Source organism: Rhineura floridana, chromosome 20, assembly GCF_030035675.1.
Source record: "Rhineura floridana isolate rRhiFlo1 chromosome 20, rRhiFlo1.hap2, whole genome shotgun sequence".
NCBI lineage: Eukaryota > Metazoa > Chordata > Lepidosauria > Squamata > Rhineuridae > Rhineura > Rhineura floridana.
In genome coordinates, this window is record NC_084499.1 from 5475951 (window position 1) to 5494393 (window position 18443).

Below are 18443 nucleotides of genomic sequence, written 5' to 3' on the forward strand. Positions count from 1 at the left end.
ATACAGACATGTATGAAAATGGAACAGACAGACATATATGAAAGTGGACCCCAACTTATGGCGACCCTATGAATAGGGTGTTCATGGTAAGCGGTATTCAGAGGGGGTTGACCATTGCCTCCCTCTGAGGTTAGTCCTCCCCAGCTGGCTAGGGTCTGCTCAGCTTGCCCCAGCTGCACAAGCCAGCCCCTCCCTTGTCCGCAACTGCCAGCTGGGGGGCAACTGGGCTCCTTGGGACTCTGCAGCTTGCCCACGGCTGCACAGGTGGCAGCAGGGGCGTCACTACCGGGGTGCAGACCGCACCCAGGTGACACCCTGAGGGGGGGGGTGACACCCAGAGCCACCCCACCCCGTTCCGTTGCCCCGCGCCAACTCCTCCTCGGCGGCGGGCGGGCGAGACCAAAAGTAGGCACCCGCTCGCTGGCGAAGCCGGGACAGGCCTCCCACCGCCAGCCTGGAGCATGTGGTGAGTGTGTGCTCGTACGCGTGCGCAAGACCAGCCACCCCCATCCATGCACCTGGGAGGGCACGCGCCGGAGGTCCGCACCGCCCTCCCGCACTCCCGCAAGTGATGCCCCTGGGTGGCAGGGCACATAACCCCTGAGCCACTCACTGTGGGGTGATCTTTAGCTGGCCCTTGACACCCAGGAGACACGAGCGGGGATTTGAACTCACAGACTCTGGACTCCCAGCCAGGCTCTCCTCCCCACTGTGCAATACCAGCTGTACAGACATACACACCATACATGTAAAGCACATCCAGAGCACATTTAAAAAACACTGTGACTTCCCCCAAAGAATCACAGGATCTGTAGTTTGTTAAGGGCATTGCAAATTCGTTGCTATGTGAAGGGAAAGCCATGGTTCCCAGAATTCTTTGGGGGAAGTCACATGCTTTAAATTTGTGTTAGATGTGCTTTAGATGAATGGTGTGAATCTGCAGAAAACCCACACTTTCCTGCCTGCCTTAGTATTATGGGCCACTGGTCTTCGTTTGGTTTTCACTACCTAAAGATACCCCAAAATGTTTGTTCAATGTTTTACTTAAGAGAAGGAGAGAGCGGGGAGCAGCCAAATGCAAAGAAAAAGAGATAAATTGTGCATGCCCAAATCACAGGAATCCAGGGCCATAACTGTTGGAAGTGGGGCAAGAGCAACTCCTGTTTAGTTCTTTTTTTGGTTGCCAGAAGGGAGATAGGGTGAGGGTCCTCCAGATGGCTAGGCTTGACTACCTTTACCTGTGATGCTCTGACTGACTTCTGTCATTAGACTGGTATGCTTAGGGAAGCTCATCTGCCCCCCTTTCCTGATGCATGAGGGCAACTTCCACACCTGGGTGTTGCGCCTCCAACTTAGCTAGTAAGTTAGAACTAGGTATGCCTTTCTATCTACTATGTATTTCAATAAATAAAGTAGCTTTTCTTATTTTACTAAGTCTTAAGTCTCAGTGATCTCAACGCAGGGTAAAAGCCTGCCACTTAGGTAAATGCACACACTGGCACACACGCAGCTCAGACCGTTGACGATCTCTGCTCATTTATACAAATTTACATAACATAACCACCCTGTATATTTAAAACACATTTATACCACTAAGAATCACGCAATTTGGGAAGCTGCCTTACCCTGTGTCAGACCGCTGGCCCATCCATCTACACTGACCAGCAGCAGCTCTGCACGGTTTCAGGCAGGGAGTCCCTTCCAGCCTTCCCCGGGGATGGCAGATGACGGTCCCAGGCCATGGTCTGAAAGCACATGAGGCCAGCTGCCTGCTGAAGCTAAGCAGGGTCAGGTCTGGTCGGTGCCTGGATGGGAGACTGCCTGGGAACCATATGTAAGTTGCCTTGGGTTGCTATCATGAAAAGAAAGGCGGGGTATAAATGTTAATAAATAATAATAATGGCAGGGACAGGAACTTGGGACCTCCTGCAAGAGAAAGCAGATCTTCCACCACGGAGCTACAGCCCTTCCCTCCTTCCTTCTATATTGATGGTACTAGAGCATGTGGTCACCTTAGAGTTGGGATAGAGAACCTGTGGCCCTCCACACATTGCTAGACTACAACTCCCATAGTCCTTGATCACTGGCTAGGTCGCCTGGGGCTGATGGGAGGTGAAGCCCACCAGCACCTAGAGAACGAACCACAGGTTTCCCATCCCAAGTTTGTTGTCAACGTGGCACATTTTCATACGGAGGGGGCATCCTTTCCTCTCAAGCCCCCTGGCTGCCCTCCTCCCCAAGTCTTCACCCTGCCTCTTTTAGAACATTTGATGCCTTTCTGCCCTTGGTAATAAAGAATATCCGACACTAATAAAATGTTTTGTAAAGTGCCATCTGGTCGATGGAGGCCTTTTTATTTAATAATAAAACCTACATCTCTCCCAATCCACCTCACATGAGATAGTGTCCGTTAAGTCGGACAGATGGGCGACTAACAAATAAAAATTTATTATTATTTAGTAACACCTGAAAAGAGCTGGACTGCCCTTTTAACTTTTGTTGTTATTAAAAAAAAAGCTCAATAAAAAAGTAAATACCAGAATATGCACAACCACACACATAAACGGGGAGGGGGATGAACAGCTGTCCTTGTGGCTATAGTGCAGAACTCCACAAAACAGCCCTGCAACCTGGGAGAGGGGGTGGTGGTAAAAGTCCCTCTCCACCACCACCCCAATCCTTTCAGAACATCTCATTATGGACTTCCATAATGAGGCTGCCATGAAAACTCTTGAGTGCATTTGATGCTTTCTTTAAGCGGTGGAGACCCCCCCCCGCCAGATGTTGCCAGACTCCAACTCTCATCAGCCCTAGGCAGCCTGGCCAATGGTCAGGGATGATGGGAATTGAAGTCCCACATCGTCTGGAAGGCCACAGCCGAGCCCCATCCCGCCTCTAGCCGCTCCACTTCACTGGGGCCACATAATTGTGTGGAAACATGCCCATCCGCCTGCGGCAGGCTCCTTTCCACCAGTTGGGGTCGGACTCGTCCAGGACCTCGATAATATCTCCACGCAGAAAGCCCAGCTCGTCGGCTTCTCGAGGCTGGAAGTCAAAAAGCGCCCGGACGTAGGTGGGCTGCAGAGCCACCTCTTCCATGTCCCGGAGAAGAACCTCTTGGTACCTGGAGACGGAGGCTGACCTGTGGTGCTGCACCAGCTCGTTGAGAGAGTTGAAGGCGACCGTCCAGAGGAAGTATTGCCCGGCCAGGTCTCGGAAGACCCTGAAGTGCTTCACGCGGGGCCCGAACTTGACCGAGAGCGAGAAGCCGCCCGGAGCGCTTTGGCTCTGGCGGACCAGGAAGGCGCCGTCGAGGCCCTGCGCGCTCAGCACCTGCTCGGCGATCGCTCGCGGGACCTTGCCCCAAAACCAGGGATGGGGCTTCAGGGCGATGTAGTTCTGCGGGACGAAGCCCTCGCGGCCCCTGTGCTCCGTCTTGGCCCAGCTGGGCTCACACTCTTTCTCCAAGACCTTCAGGATGTCGCCCCGTCGGAAGCTGAGCTCGTCGGCGTTGCTGGCTTGGAAGTCGTACTGGGCAACGGCTTCCATGCTGGGGCCGCGCTGTCGCCCCCTCCAAGCGGCTTCCCTTTTCTCCTGCAGCCTTGGGGCGGCCCACCGACGCCTTGTTGCAGTCGCAGCGCGCTGCAAAGCCCAGAGGGAACGGACGGAAAAGAATCGCGCGCTAACCTGTGTCCGCTTCACGCGTACGGGACGGTGGAAAAGCCGGAGCTGGGTAGTCCGGAACGGCCCCGCCTTTATAAAGACAAGTAGTTGCAAAAGGAGGCAAGCCCACTGCGTTCCATGGGGCTTACTCTCAGGTAAGTGTATCCAAGATTGCAGCCTCGGAGGCTGCTGGCCGAGCTCAATTTTTAGGCTGTAATCCTGTGACCCACTTATATGGGAGAAGGCCCTTTTACACTCAAATAGAGTTTACTCCTGGGTAGACCTGCACAGGATAGTCCTCCTGCTAAATAACTGAAACGTTTTATATCAGAATATATGTGCAGGTACGTTTTTGTGTAGGAAAAAAAATATAAAAACAGGAAGAGCAGAAACAGGGTTAATAAAAACTTGGATAATGCAGGGGTTTCGTTTCTAAAATACCCTTGTGTGTATATAACTGTTGTTGCTATTATTATGCTATTGTTTACATGACTTTAAATAATTGGTGGGAGCAATTATTATTAACATAGAGGAAAGGGTTAGGAAGGAAAGGGTTATAACCCCCCTCCCCCAAAGAGCTCAGATCTACCCATCAGCAGGCTGTGTGGGGCTGTCAAGGTTTGCTCGATGAAGGCTGATCCAGCTGGACTAGTGAGAGCCAGTGTGGTGTAGTGGTTAGACTATGACCGGAGAGACCAGGGTTCGAATCCCCACACAGCCATGAAGCTCACTGGGTGACCTTGGGCCAGTTACTGCCTCTCAGCCTCAGAGAAAGGCAATGGTATACCCCCTCGGAATCCTGCTTACCACGAAAACCCCATGTATAGGTTCGCCGCACATTGGGATTGACTTACACTGACCTGCACTGGTTACTAGTTGTTTACCGGGCCCAATTCAAGGTGTTGGTGTTAACCTTTAAAGCCCTACATGGTTTCGGTCCAGTTTATCTAAAGGAGCGCCTGCAGCATCATCAAATATGCCGCCTGACGAGATCAGCCTCACAAGACCTTCTCTCGGTCCTGCCAGTTAAAACAGCTAGGCTGGTGCGGACCAGAGAGAGGGCATTTTCGATGGTGGCCCCCACCCTCTGGAATTCTCTGCCCTATGACATCCGCCATGCCTCCTCCCTGGCAGGTTTCCGCCGAGAATTGAAAACCTGGCTGTTTCGACAGGCCTATGGGACTTTTGGGTAATTCGTTTTATTCTGTAAAGATGTGGGTGGGTTTTGATTATGTAGAGTTGATGTTGCATTTGTATTTATATGTTATATTTTATTCTTTTGTATGTCGCCTAGAGTGGCCGTTCATTCGGCCAGATAGGCGACTTAGAAATAAAATTTTATTATTATTATTATTTTGGAGTAGGGTTGTCAGGCTCAGGGCCTGAGAATGATTCTGTATCTTTAAGAGAAGAGAAAATTCAGCCAGGTGCAGGTTTTCTTGCAACCCTGTAATGGGAAAAACCACAAGGTGGAATTCTCCCCCTTGCACAACTTTTAAAGATACAGAAGACCTCTTGGTTGCCAGGCCCAGCCTCCAAGAGGTCTTCTGTATCTTTAAAAGTTGTGCAGGGGAAAGGGAGAATTCCACCTTGTGGTTTTTCCCATTACAGGGTTGCAAGAAAACCTGCACTTGGCTGGATTTTCCCTTCTCTTAAAGATACAGAATCATTCTCAGGCCCTGAGCTTGGCAACCCTGTTTTGGAGGGAGGAGTAGGGATTGGGTCCATATACTGGTGGTAATAGGGAAGGCCACAACCAAAGCTCCTGCTGGAAGGGCGGGATATAAATAAATAAATAAAAGTGGGCAGGCCACCCCTTCTCTTTCTTTTCGTTCATCCATCTTCCATTCATTCTCTCTCCACCCCCAATTCACACTCCCAACTAGGGATGGCGGAGAAATATGATTCAAATTCACATTTAAAGCCTAATTGATCAAATTCGCACTTTCTGGAACACTATGAGAATCAAAACACGGCCAAACTTTGCACTTATCTGAATTTTGGGGTGCAGTTCTCCAACCAAGCGACATTTACAAAAATGAGTATGTTAGGGGAAAGCGTACACAAAATGTATTGGTGAAAATAACATACAAAAAGGCATTATGTTAGGAGAAATTGCTTGCAAAAATGGGTACATTAGTCAAAACTGCATGCAAAAACAAGTGTTTATTAGAAGAAATTTGCACTAAAATGCTGAGGAATTTTCATGATTTTTTTAAAAAAACTGCAAATTGCTGTAGAAATGTGGAGAATAGGATTTAAGATTAGAAAAATTAGAAATGGAAATAAGACAAAATTTGACAGTTCATTCCATCCCTGCCCCCAACTCACATACACAGACCCCGTCCCCAATTCACACACACATTCCAATTCACATTCACCCACTCAGTCCAATTCACACAAAAACACCCACCTCTCTCTCCTCTTTATTCAGCCATGTATTCTCTCTACCCTGAAGGAGGTGAAGGACCACCATTTGCCCATCTGTGCCACAGGACATCAAAATGCTTATTAAATTTAGCAAGCTCAAGTTTGGGGCCAAAATGAATGCGATTCCAGACACGAAAAAACCACACACCAATACAGAAAATTCTCCACAAATGTTGATAATGAATATATTTCCCCAATATTTGATACCTACATTTGATTTCAGTATTTGACATTTGGTAGGAGATATTTTGACAGCAGATGGTAAGGGATTTTCTTCTTAACATTCCACATTAACTTTCTTAACAAGCATATACTACTGAGATGCAAAGAAAAGGAAAATGTCCCATGGCAAAGGAAGGATTCCTTCTGAACAATACTAGAAACTGAATTTTCAATGAAATGTAATTTGCAGAGTAATGCACCTCTGTCTGCAGACACATGTTACAGCAGTCAGCATCTGATGCAGCCTTAGCCAATCTGGTGCCCTCCAGAAATTTTGGACTACAACTCCCATCAATCCCAGCCAAAACTGCTGTGTTGGCTGTAGCCGATGGGAACTGGGAATCCCAAACACCAGGAGGGCAAAGGTGGATTCAACAGCTTCTCAGAATAAGGACTTTGGACTGTGATATCTGCCATTGGGCTAATCAGGTTGACTTCCTAACCCTCCACTGCGGGATTGCATTTCTGCCAAGGATAACTCCGTTTCAGGTTGTTTGCTACAAGCGCCTTGATGGTCTCCTGACAAGCTTTCAGGCAGTCCTGAGGTAGGAGAGAGAGAGAAGAACAACAAGGAAAATAAGTTAATTTCCACTGGTCTGTCCCCCTGCCTGCCACCAATTCTTTCCACCACATTAACTGAGCACCACCAACTCTTGGAAGCATTCCTTGCTGGGCATAACTACGCATGACATTAAACACAGGGGTTCCTAAACTGCGGCCCATGGACCACCAGTGGCCCATGAGCTTCATTTGGGTGGTGCATGACAGGTCTGTAAAACAGAATTAAAAGGCATTCAGCATTGAGCACAGCGCATGACAATGGCTCCAACAAGCAGAAAGGTTGTTAAGTGGTCCACCAAGATCCTCTGCACGTTTCAAGGGGTCCTTGAGGGGAAAAAAGGTTGGGAAACACTGATTAAGTCCATCTTGCTACTGTGCACCATTTTAAAAAAATGCAAATGGTATCAGCTGGAGCAGCTGATGTAATTATGGAAATTGAATGGGGTGTGTGTGTGTGAGAGTGAGTGAGAGAGAGAGAGAGAGAGAGAGAGAGAGAGAGAGAGAGAGAGAGAGAGAGATTAACCCTTTCATACCCTGCTAAGGTTCTAAGAAAAAAAATTCCTCTGAAGGAATATTTATATTGGGAGAAAATTCCACACTGATGCTAATAGGGTTTTTTTTCCTGCCAAAGCAAATACTAGCTTTAGACGAAGGAGTGTGGTACAGTAGCAGGTCAAAATAGGACCTGGGAGACAAGGGTTCAAATCCCCGCTCAGCCATGAAGCTCACTGGGTAACCTTGGGCCAGTCACAGCCTCTCAGCCTAACCTACCTCACAGGGTTGTTGTGAGGATAAAATGGAGAGGGAGGAGAACCATGTTTGTACACAACCTTGAGCTCCTTGGAGGAAAGGTGGTACACAAATGTAATCATAAACTAAATACATAAAAATTTCCCTCAGTTAAGATCTTGTGATGTGGGGTGAGGAATATTCAGGACAGGACAGTCAAGAATTTGTTTTATCCTACCATTTTTCTCAGCAAAATCTGAAGGCACTTCACAAGAGAGACAACAAAAAAACTATTTTAAAAATCAACAGTCACATAAAATTGATGTTTTTTCATGTGGCTGCTCCCTCCACCATGGTAGTGATGTGCCCATGACAAGAGAGTTGTAACATCATCTCCCTGTAGAACAAGGATGGGGAACCGCTGCTCAGGGACAAGTGCAGCCCTCCATTCCTCTCTATCCAGCCCTCAGGACATTCCCCAGGCCCCACCCGTCAAGAAAACCTGTTTCTTTGACATAAAAACACAGCCTGGCCTTGTAGAATTATGGGTAAGACAGCTTGGCTTCTTTGGAATCCCAAGGACATCCATTTAATGTAAGGCTGGGAGTCTCCTGGCCCAAACTGGTGGACAGAGGTGGCAGCGTTCTACCTTGCAGGGTTGGTTTTAGCCCTGGTAAGTTGGCAACTGTTATGTGCCTTACAAGAGCTGTTTTTCAGGTGTTTGGGACCCAGTGATCTTGGCAACACCTCTTCCCCACAGGCCACACCTTTCATCTGCCCTCCTTGAGTGATTATGCCTGGCTGGAATGTGAAATGTTTCTTGATTGTCTGGATGGAGAATAGAGAGGATTGTGTGAGTAAATTCACTTGGGTTGGCCCTCCCACTTTTGCTTTTGGCCCCGCCCACCACTGGGATGTGCCCCCCATACACACTGCAAAGGTTGCCTAAAAGGGGACGTGGCCCTCAGGCTGAAATACATTCTTTACCCCTGCTGTACAACATTATCCTCCCAGGTCCCATAGAAGAATGCAAGAAAAGCCTGGCTGATGGATCAGGCCAAAGGGGGCCCATCTGGGGCAGCATCATGTTCTCACCGTGGCCAGCCAAATGCCTCAAGAGGAAGCCCACAAGCAGGACCGAGTGCAACAGCACTCTCTCCTTCTGCAGTGTCCAGCAACTGTAGTCTCCCGGAGTCTTCGGGTGGTGGTCTTAGACCCCTTACTTTTTTGGGAGCAGCGTCCCTATGTCTCAAGCATCCTACAAGCCAATCAGCATGAAAGGGGAGTGTGTTAGCCACTGAGAAGTGTCTTCTAACATGCTTCCTTGTCCTTTCCTACTTATTGGAGCCAATCAGAGTGAAAGGAGGTGGTAGCCAACACTCCCCTTTCATGCTGATTGGCTCCTAGGGATGTCTGTTGTTGTAGGAAAAGGCATGAACAAGGATCTCATTTTCAACCCTGCAGCAACAAAAGGGTGTGTGTGTGGCTGTGACTATCATGAAGGGACCCTGCACTTCTGAATTTGCCACTACCCTACTGCCAGCAAATGGTGTTCAGAAGCACCGTCCCCAACCGTGGAGGCAGAGCATAGCCATCGTGGCTAGTAGCCATTGATCGAAAGCAGGACCTGGAACGTGCACTGAGCTCACGGGCAATTAAATCCTACGTAGTTCACCCCATGTCAAGCAACAGAAATATTTATTATTTATTAACTGTATTTATATACCACTTTTCCTTCAAGGAGTTCAAAACAGCAGGCATGGTGTTTTGCCCCATTGCCATCATTTTATCCCCATCCTCCTAACAACCCTCTGAGGTAGGTGAAGCTGACAGAGTGCATCTGGCCCAAGGCCAACCAGCAACCTTCATGGCTGAGAGTGAATTTGAACCTGGGTCTCCCCAGTCTTGGAGTAGAGACACACTCACTGTTCTGCCTGTTCCAGTGTGTCTCCACCTCTCTCTTCTGAAAACAGGGGCACACAATGCTAGTCAAATCCCGCCCCTTTTTACTGTAAAACCTGATGGGTGCAGCCTTCTTTTTTTCTTTCGGTTCAAAGAGATTTTGCAACTGATTGGCAGATCAACCCATTCCCCCTCCAGGTGTGGCCAATGGAAAAGCTTTGCTGTAGATGACGAGCATGCTCACAGCCTTAGTTTGACACTCCAAACCAGCCTTGGCCATTCTGGTGGCAACCATGACTGTGCTGGCTGGGGCTGATGGGAGTTATGGTCCAAAATATCTGGAAGTCACCAAATCGGTGAAGGCTGCTCTAACCATAACACAACGCTGTCTCTCAGCAGCTCTCATGCTAGTAGGATCCACGTTCTCTTGATTCTGAATCCTGCTCCCTCTGAGCTGATACTCACCAGCTTTGTGCCAGTTATGCTAGCAAGACGTTCCAAAAGCACCTCGCCAGAAAAAAGGCTGGTTGGAATAGGGAGGCCATGGACTGCAACAGCGACACTACCCAGAGCAATCATGGATGGTGGATAGAGAGCAAATGTGTAATCTACAAATTCCAGAGAGAGAAAAGGAAGGCGTCAGAGAAAGGGAGTGAGAGCATTTGCTTGCTTCTGTATCCAGTAGGGTGATATGACAACCAAACAGGAAGGAGAATAGCTTACGAGAGAGCCCAAGTAGAGATGGAAGCATCTGTCCATTTTTTATCGTATAATTTTTTATTTTTTAAAGAAAAAAAATACAAATAAAAGGGGAAAAAATGCAAAAACAGATGACTTCCGATCTATCTTCGATCAGCTGTAACAGATACATATAAAGATACCTTGTTCACTAATAAATTACATAATCTCCTTTTTTCTCAATTAAATCTAGTTAATCATCAAATCCCAATATCACCAATTCATTTTCTGTGTCTCGCAAAAAACTCAGAAAGGAATCCCAGTCCTTGAGAAAAATGTGACTATTGTTTTTTCTCTCAATAGACACGTCAGCTTATCCATTTCTGCCAAGTCCATTAGTTTCAGTAGCCATTCTTCAATTGTTGGTGATGTTGTATCCTTCCATCTTTGCACATATAGTAATCTCGTTGCAGTAGCCATATATGGAATCACTCTTCCATGATTCCTTTCCAATTGTACGTCCATCAAGCCCAACAAAAAAAGTTCTGGTTTAAATTGAATATTAATCTTTAAAATTCTCTGCATTAATTTATGTATTTGACTCCAAAACGTTTTTGCATGGGAAGCATCTGTCCATTTGGATTCTCTCAAGCGTCTCATTTTTCCAATCATGAATTCGGTTTTCCACATTTCTGCAGCAATTAGTGAATTTTTTTGAAAAATCCTCGTGAAATTTCTTCAGTGTTTTAGAGCAAATTTCTACTAGTAAATACATTTTTGTATGCAGTTTTGACTAACGTGTACATTTTTGCACATAATGTACCCTAATATAATTCATTTCTGTTTACAGTGAAAAAAGCTGATAAGAATCAACACATTTGAAATGTGGTGTTGGAGAAGAGCTTTGCGCATACCATGGACTGCAAAAAAGAGCAATAATTGGGTGTTAGAACAAATCAAACCAGGACTATCATTAGAAGCTAAAATGATGAAACTGAGGTTATCATACTTTGGACACATAATGAGAAGACACGATTCACTAGAAAAGACCATAATGCCAGGAAAAACAGAAGGGAGTAGAAAAAGAGGAAGGCCAAACAAGAGATGGATTGATTCCATAAAGGAAGCCACAGACCTGAACTTACAAGATCTGAACAGGGTGGTTCATGACAGATGCTCTTGGAGGTCGCTGATTCATAGGGTCACCATAAGTCGTAGCTGACTTGGAGGCACATAACAACAACATTCATTTTTATGCACACTTTCCAATGACATACGCATTTCTGTACACATTGTTTGACTGCAGAACTGAATTGCAACCAGTTTCCCAAGGCTAAACTTGCCGAGTTCTTTCAGCCTCTTCTCAAAGGGCTTTGTGTCCAGTCCCCTGATCATCCTTATTGCCTTCCTCCTAACCTGCCTTACCCTGAGTCAGATCTCTGGTCCATCTAGCATACTACTGACTACATATAAATCCAACAAATCCTCCTCGATTTTCAGGCATGGAAACTACAGCTGAGAAGAAACTTGGTATCAGTGAAGAAATGCTTGCTCTCTGAAAAGATCCTGTGGCATTTGTTTGGCACAGCTAGGAATTGAAACTGTGGCCAACCACTTCCGAGTCTGCAGTCCTAACCTCACGTATCTAGGAGTAGGGATGGAAAGATCTGTCCATTTCAGTTCTCTCAGTTTCTATTTTTCAAATCTTAAATTCAGTTCACCACATTTCTGCTGCAATTTGTGATTTTTAAAAAAATCCTCATGAAAATTCTACAGTATTTTAGTGTGAATTTCTCCTAATAAACATGTTTTTGTAGGCGGTTTTGACTAATGTTTCAGAAAGTGCAAATTTGATAGATTCAACTTGAAATGTGAACTGAATCGAATTTCTCACCCATTCCTACCTGGGACTAAGGCCCATTAAATTCAATTGACTTACTTCTGAGTAAACATAGTTAGGACTGCACTATGAGTCCTATAATCTAACTACCATGCCACCCTCCCCAGTGAAGGACACCTATCACAATGCAAACATTACCTGTAGTGCACAATGCAATGAATGTCTGTGCATGCTTCTTTGCCACATCGACTTTTTGCAGGGGAAGTGGGACCCGGTGGAGAATATGATCCAGGAAGTCATTTGGGATCACTGACACTAAATCCCATTTTAACTTCCCTAGGACAACAGATTCCCAGTCCTGAAAGGAAAGAGAAGACTTTGCATAGTTTGTCTGTAAGAAACCAGCTTGATCCGTGATGCTTCAAAAGAAGTACAAAGTACTTTCAGAAGGGGCTCAGTGGAAGAAAAGCAGGCCTGGCACCAGCAGGTAGCCAGGTTGGGCACTGGCCGAGGGCCCCTGCGACCCAGAAGGGTCCCTGAGGGGCCTCTGCTTAGGCTGGGGTGGAGTTTCTGCTTCATGATCTGCGCCAGTGTCAGATTGCAGAGCCCAGCAACCTGACACTGTCACAAATCATGGAATGGGAGCTCCACCCTTCCAGGAAACACCCCCACTTGCAGGCAACGCTGGCTTAAATAGGCCCGCCTGCTCCACCTACCTCCTGCATCAGGACATTAAAATGCTGTGCATGCATGCTTGCCACCACCCAAGATGGCAGTGGGGGTCCCCACTGCCATCTTGGGTGATGGCAGGCATGTGCCCTAGCATGCTGATGCTGTGACAGTGGGTAGGCGTGCAGGCCTATTTAAGCCAGCACCGCCTGCATTTGGAGGGAGTGTTGGGGAAGATGACTCAGGGCAGGCCTGGGGCAATCTGGTGCCAGCCCTGGTAAAAAGGAACCACTATGCTCCCTTCCTGACAGGTGCTTTGCTGTTGCTTACTGGGAGGGAGAGAGATGAGGCAGCAGGGAGGTCAGTGCTGTGGAAATGTAGTGGTGGAGCCTTTCCACTGTGCTGACCTGCTTCCATCAGGGGAAAAAGTGACCTCAACTGATAATAATAACAATAACATATTAAATTTATATCCTGCCCTTCTTCCCAGTAGGAGCCGAGAGGGGCAATAACAATAATAATAATAATAGTCATCCCCAATGCTGCAGCCTCTAAGTGATCCACAATAAAAATGTTTAAACAATGCAATATAACATGGTAACAATTTTGCTATGATATGGCAGAGAAAACTGCCCCGCAGAATAGGGGGGAAAATCAGATAATTAAAAATGAGGAAACAGCGTACCAAAATCTGGCATGGCATGACGGAATTGTCTGTATAAATGCAGAGTTTCTCAACGGTTAAAGGCACGGTCTCTCGTAGCTTGGAGGCCAGCAGCAGGCAGACGGTGCCCAGGTGCTGCAAGTGGTTTTTGGGAGTGTGAACACAAGACAGGTAGCGATCCACATAATTCATGGCCAAAGGGAAAACCTCTTCTTCACACTTCTGCTCCTCACAAACCTGACAAGAACCAATAAAGGAGGTTATATTTGACAAATAAGGCACCTTCTGCTTAGTCTGTGCATAGGGCTATAGCTCAGCAGCAGAGCCCATGCTTTGCATGTAGAGATCCTGGGTTCAACCCCCAGAGACCCCAGGTAGGGCTGGGAGTGTCACCAGTCTGAAATCCTTGAACGCTGCTGCCAGTCAGTGTAGACAGTACTGAGCTAGAGGGACAAAATAGTCTTGACTGGACTGATTTTTATTTATGGTCATAGACCAAACTGAAGTCTGACTTGACACAAGGCAGCTTGCTAAGTTCCTATGAAAGGTACCGGCTTGCGCTGACCCCAGTGGCTTGCGACACCATCAGTCATTATTGTTATAGAAATTTGCACAGATATTAGCAGAGATCGTCAACGGTCTGAGCTGTGCGTGCCAGTGTGTGCGTTTACCTAAGTGGCAAGCTTTTACCCTGCATTGAGATCACTGAGACTTAAGACTTAGTAAAATAAGAAAAGCTACTTTATTTATAGAAATACACAGTAGATAGGAAAGGCATACCTAGTTCTAACTAAGTTGGAGGTGCAACGCCCAGGCTTGGGAGTTACCCTCATGGCTCAGGAGAGAGCAGAGACAAAGGTGTCTCCTCTCTGACAGTTTAAGAAGAGAAGAGGGGAAAGGGTGGGAGGAGGAGGAGGGACAGATAAGCGTCCCTAAGCATATCAGTCTAAGACAGAAGGAAGGCAGTCAGAGCATCACAGGTAGTCAAGTCTAGCCATCTGGAGGACCCTAACTCTATTTCCCTTCTGGAACACAAAGGAACAAAACAGGAGTAGCTCTTGCCCCACTTCCAACAATTATCTCCTTCTGGAGCAGCTGTCTGAGTTGAGGGGCAAGAGGCAGCCTGAGCCGACTGCTTGGCTGGTCAGCTTCAGAAGGTGGTGCATGGGAGGTATTAGCCTGGCCCTGCGGAGCCTCCAGGGTGGATTGCCATAGAGTTCAATCTTACCTCCCATTTTGCAAGTATATAAAATCACTAAGTGTGGTCATTCAGAGTTTTGGGGTGCATTGCCACATCAGTATGCTGATGACACAAGTTCTGTTTCTCCTTTAGATCGCAAGCAGGTCTGGCGGTAGATGTACTGAACTGGTTCCTGACTTTGTTAATGGACTAGATCAGTTGCTGTTAGGGAAATATGCATGCAGAATGATTCAGTAGTCTGAGCTGCATGTGTGCCAATGTGTGTATTTACCTAAGTGGCAGGCTTTTACCCTGCGTTCAGATCACTGAGACTTTAAGACTTAGTAAAATAAGAAAAGCTACTTGATTTGTAGAGATACATAGCAGATAGGAAAGGCATACCTAGTTCTAACTAACTAGCTAAGTTGGAGGCACAGCACTCAGGTTTGGGAGTTGTCCTCATGGCTCAGGAGAGAGAACAAAGACAGAGATGTCTCCTCTCTCCTCGGACAGTCGAAGAAGAAGACAAAGGAAGGAGGGGCAGGTCAGCTTCCCTGAGCAGCATTTCAGTTTGCAAGGGAAGGAAGTTAGGCAGAGAAGAGCACAGGTAAAGTTAGGCCAGCCTAGCCAGCTGGAGGACCCTCACTCCATCTTCCTTCTGGAATGCAAATGAAAGAACCCAAACAGGAGTTGCTCTTGCCCCACTTCCAACACTCGCTAGGGCTGATGGGAGCTGTAGTCCAAAACAGGGGTTCCCAATTTTTTTTTGTATGGTGGACCACAAGTCCAAATTTACTTGGCACGGTGACCCATTGATTTATTGTCACATGAATTCTGGATCTTAAGACAAGTCTTCTCTGCCAATGGGGAGTGAGACTTGAGCCTTTCCAATGTTTGGTTACAAGTATCAACACAGCATTATAATTTGCCACCAAAACAAAACATTTTATTCATCATGCCAGTTAAGGATTACAAGCAATAATTATTTTGCACAGGTTTCATGACCCACTTCCTGGTCATGACCCACAGGTTGGGAAAAGCTGGCCTAGATGAAGGCCCACAAACTGAAGCTCAGTCCAGACAAGATAGTGACGCTGTTAGCAGGCAATTCCCCAAACTGGATGGGCGAGTTCTAGATGGCAGTCACACTCCCAGCAAAGGCGCATTTGCACAGTTTGGGAAGTTATTGCTGGACCCATCATTATCATCAGAGGCACAAGTGGTCTCCAGAGCAGAATGTCTTCTACTAACTGTGGCTAGTGACCCAGCGGTGATCTTATCTGGATGTGCCTAGCAACCTGGCTTTGGTGGTCTACACTCTGGTAACTTCTCGGTTAGATCATGGCAATTCGTGAAATGTGAAGACAGTTCAGAAACTGTAGCTGGTGCAGAACGAGATGGTCTGAACATAACCGCTCCAGTTCTGCTCTGCCAGCATTGGCTGCCAATTTGTTTCTGAGTCCAATTCAAAGTGCTGGTTTGGATCTATGAAGTCTTTCATGGCTCAGGACCCCAGTGCCTCAAGGATGGCTGTTCCCCATATGAGGCCTCCTTGACCCTGAGAGCTACATCTGAAACCCTTCTCTTCGTGCCCCTCCAAGAGATGTTCAGAAGGCGGCCATGACAGAACAGGCCTTTTCTGTGATCCCCCGCCCCCAGTTGTGGAGGCTTGCTCCCTTTCCCCCCCTCTCTCCACATCATCAAAGAGCATTGTGGCACCTTAGAGCCAACCAAATTTATTATGGCATAAGCTTTCATGGTCTGCAGTGGCCTTCATCAGATGCATGAAGTGTAATCCTGAAACAAGCAAGCATCAGACTTTCAGGATTACACGCGTCTGATGAGACAGACTGCGGCCCATGAAAGCTTATGCCGGAACAAATTTGTTAGTTTTAATATATCACAAGGCGTTTTGTTGCTTTTGCTACAGCAAACTGACATGGCTACCCTTCTGGAAATTGTTTCCAAATCATGACCCTCCCCACCCCAACTGCTTATCCTGCTCTCTTTTACTATATACTATCTCACCCTCTGCCCACTCATAACCCCCCCAACTTTAAAATAATTCCTTGCCACTTTTCAAGAAAGGCTGGATCCCCCCCCAGCCCCTCTAATCTTAGGCTGGACTCCCCACTCCCCACTCCAAACTATCTAATCTTCACTCCTATGTATTACCTTGGAGTAAGTTGCAACAGGATGTACTGCTGCTGAGTAAACATGCCTGACTAGTCAGATAGGCCTTGGTCCACTGAGCTGAATTTATTTAATTTGTTTATTGGCTGTATCAGTTCTTGATTTTGTTTCCTGCTCTTTTTAATCTGATGTTTAGATTTTATTTATTTTCTCATGTTTATATCTATCCTGCCTTTCTTTCATCAAGGAACTCAAGTGGCTCACAGGAGGTCTCCCATCCAGGCACTGACCAGACCTAGACCTTCAGCAAGGTGGAGAGGGCTTCATGTGCCTTCAGATCAGGCCTTGGGTCCTGATTTGTTTTTTGTTGTTTAGAAGAAATACAAACTGATAAATGAGAATAATAATCCGATGCACAAGAGCTGAAATCTTAACTTCAGGCTGCAATCCTGTAATAATAAAGCTGAAACCTTAAACTGGGCCTGCAACCCTGCACCCATTACCCTCAGTGGGGCTTACTTCTGAGTACAGGATTGCCCTGATACCCAACTGGGACATAAGGCCCGTGGCAGTCCCTGGGGCCTCCCAACCGCGGGGGTTCCTCCACGTGGCCCAACGGCTTTATGGCGGAGGAAGGCAGAGGCACCGACCTCCAGCATCCAGAACGCCAGCATCTTCCGCATGTAAGGCTGGATCTCCGTCTGTAGGGTCTGGAAATAGGTGGCCGGGGGACTGGAGCGCCTTTCCTGGGCCAGCAGATTTTGGAGCACCCGCGGGTCCTGCAGCAGGCTCGGATCGCGCCGGGCCCGCACAGCGCGCACCAGATGCGGCGGCGGCGGCAGCTCGTCTACCGCAGGTGCGGAGCTGGGCAGGCTGCAGGAGGCGCGGAGCGGCAGGGCGGCTTGAAAGAGCATCACGCAAACGGGACGGACGGACTGGCTGGGTCCACTGGGACGGCGGAAAAGCCAGAAGAGAAACCCGGAACACCCCTCTTCTTTAAAGAACAAATAAAGTGATACAAAAGTTGGGCGCGCGAGAAGCGCGGGGGAAGTGAATATTTTAGAAGTGAAATCTTCACAGCGTAATACTTTTCTCCACCCTTTCAGAGCCAGAAACCGCTGGGGAGCAAGACGGACAGGGCTGGGCAGGTTCTGGAGAGGATACTGTCTTCACAGCGAGTCCAAAACTTTTCCCTCCATGGACAAATTAAAAATTCCACAGGGGTTTGGTGGAGCTCTTCATGATTTTTTTTTTTTTTGGCAGCAACTGTAATGCGCTGTGCTGGTGGATGCTCTATGATCTTCAACTGTATTGATTGCTTTCACTTACGTATTGTATATTTACTTACGTATTTTATATAATTGCCTTGCAATTTTCATTCCACAGCATTCAACTTTTAATACAATAAAATAGAATATAAGCAATCAAAGAAGCAATCAAAATACAATTAAGAATCAATATAGATGTCTATAATGTGGGCATGCTGTGGACAATCTGAGTGAAGCTCACAGTTTGCAAACCCTTTAATATAACATAATTATAATACAATAGTTAACAGTGTTCATATAATATAAAATCTGCTTTCACTAATTCTGAATAATAAAATGATTTAGTGTATTTGTATATTTATTTTTACTTATTTTCTTGACAAAAAATCCTGTGCCACCAACATTAAGAAAAAGCATCCTGGCAGTGAACAAGATTAAATCAGCAATAAAATTACATTGATAAAACAAGAACAAAATATACCACAAATCAGTCGATACATCAGC

At 46.8% G+C, this 18443-nt stretch overlaps 2 protein-coding genes across 3 annotated transcripts; both read right to left on the bottom strand.

Annotated features, from left to right (window-relative positions):
- Positions 1-2316: 2316 nt before the first annotated feature.
- Positions 2317-3872, bottom strand: LOC133373911 (growth factor receptor-bound protein 2-like). The gene has a single exon (XM_061604293.1). The coding sequence runs from the start codon at positions 3547-3549 to the stop codon at positions 2896-2898; it is 654 nt and encodes a 217-aa protein (XP_061460277.1). The 5' UTR covers positions 3550-3872; the 3' UTR covers positions 2317-2895.
- A 2151-nt stretch (positions 3873-6023) lies between these two features.
- Positions 6024-17878, bottom strand: LOC133373678 (G1/S-specific cyclin-D3-like). Of its 2 annotated transcripts, XM_061603680.1 has the most exons (5): positions 17322-17878; positions 13380-13595; positions 12224-12383; positions 9973-10115; positions 6024-6855 (listed from the first exon to the last, which is right to left on the bottom strand). In XM_061603680.1, exons 1-5 carry the CDS (start codon positions 17583-17585, stop codon positions 6754-6756), a joined length of 885 nt encoding a protein of 294 aa, XP_061459664.1. In that variant the 5' UTR covers positions 17586-17878; the 3' UTR covers positions 6024-6753. The 2 variants fall into 2 exon arrangements, with proteins under 2 accessions (XP_061459664.1, XP_061459665.1); XM_061603681.1 differs by lacking the exon at positions 9973-10115.
- Between the last annotated feature and the right edge of the window lie 565 nt (positions 17879-18443).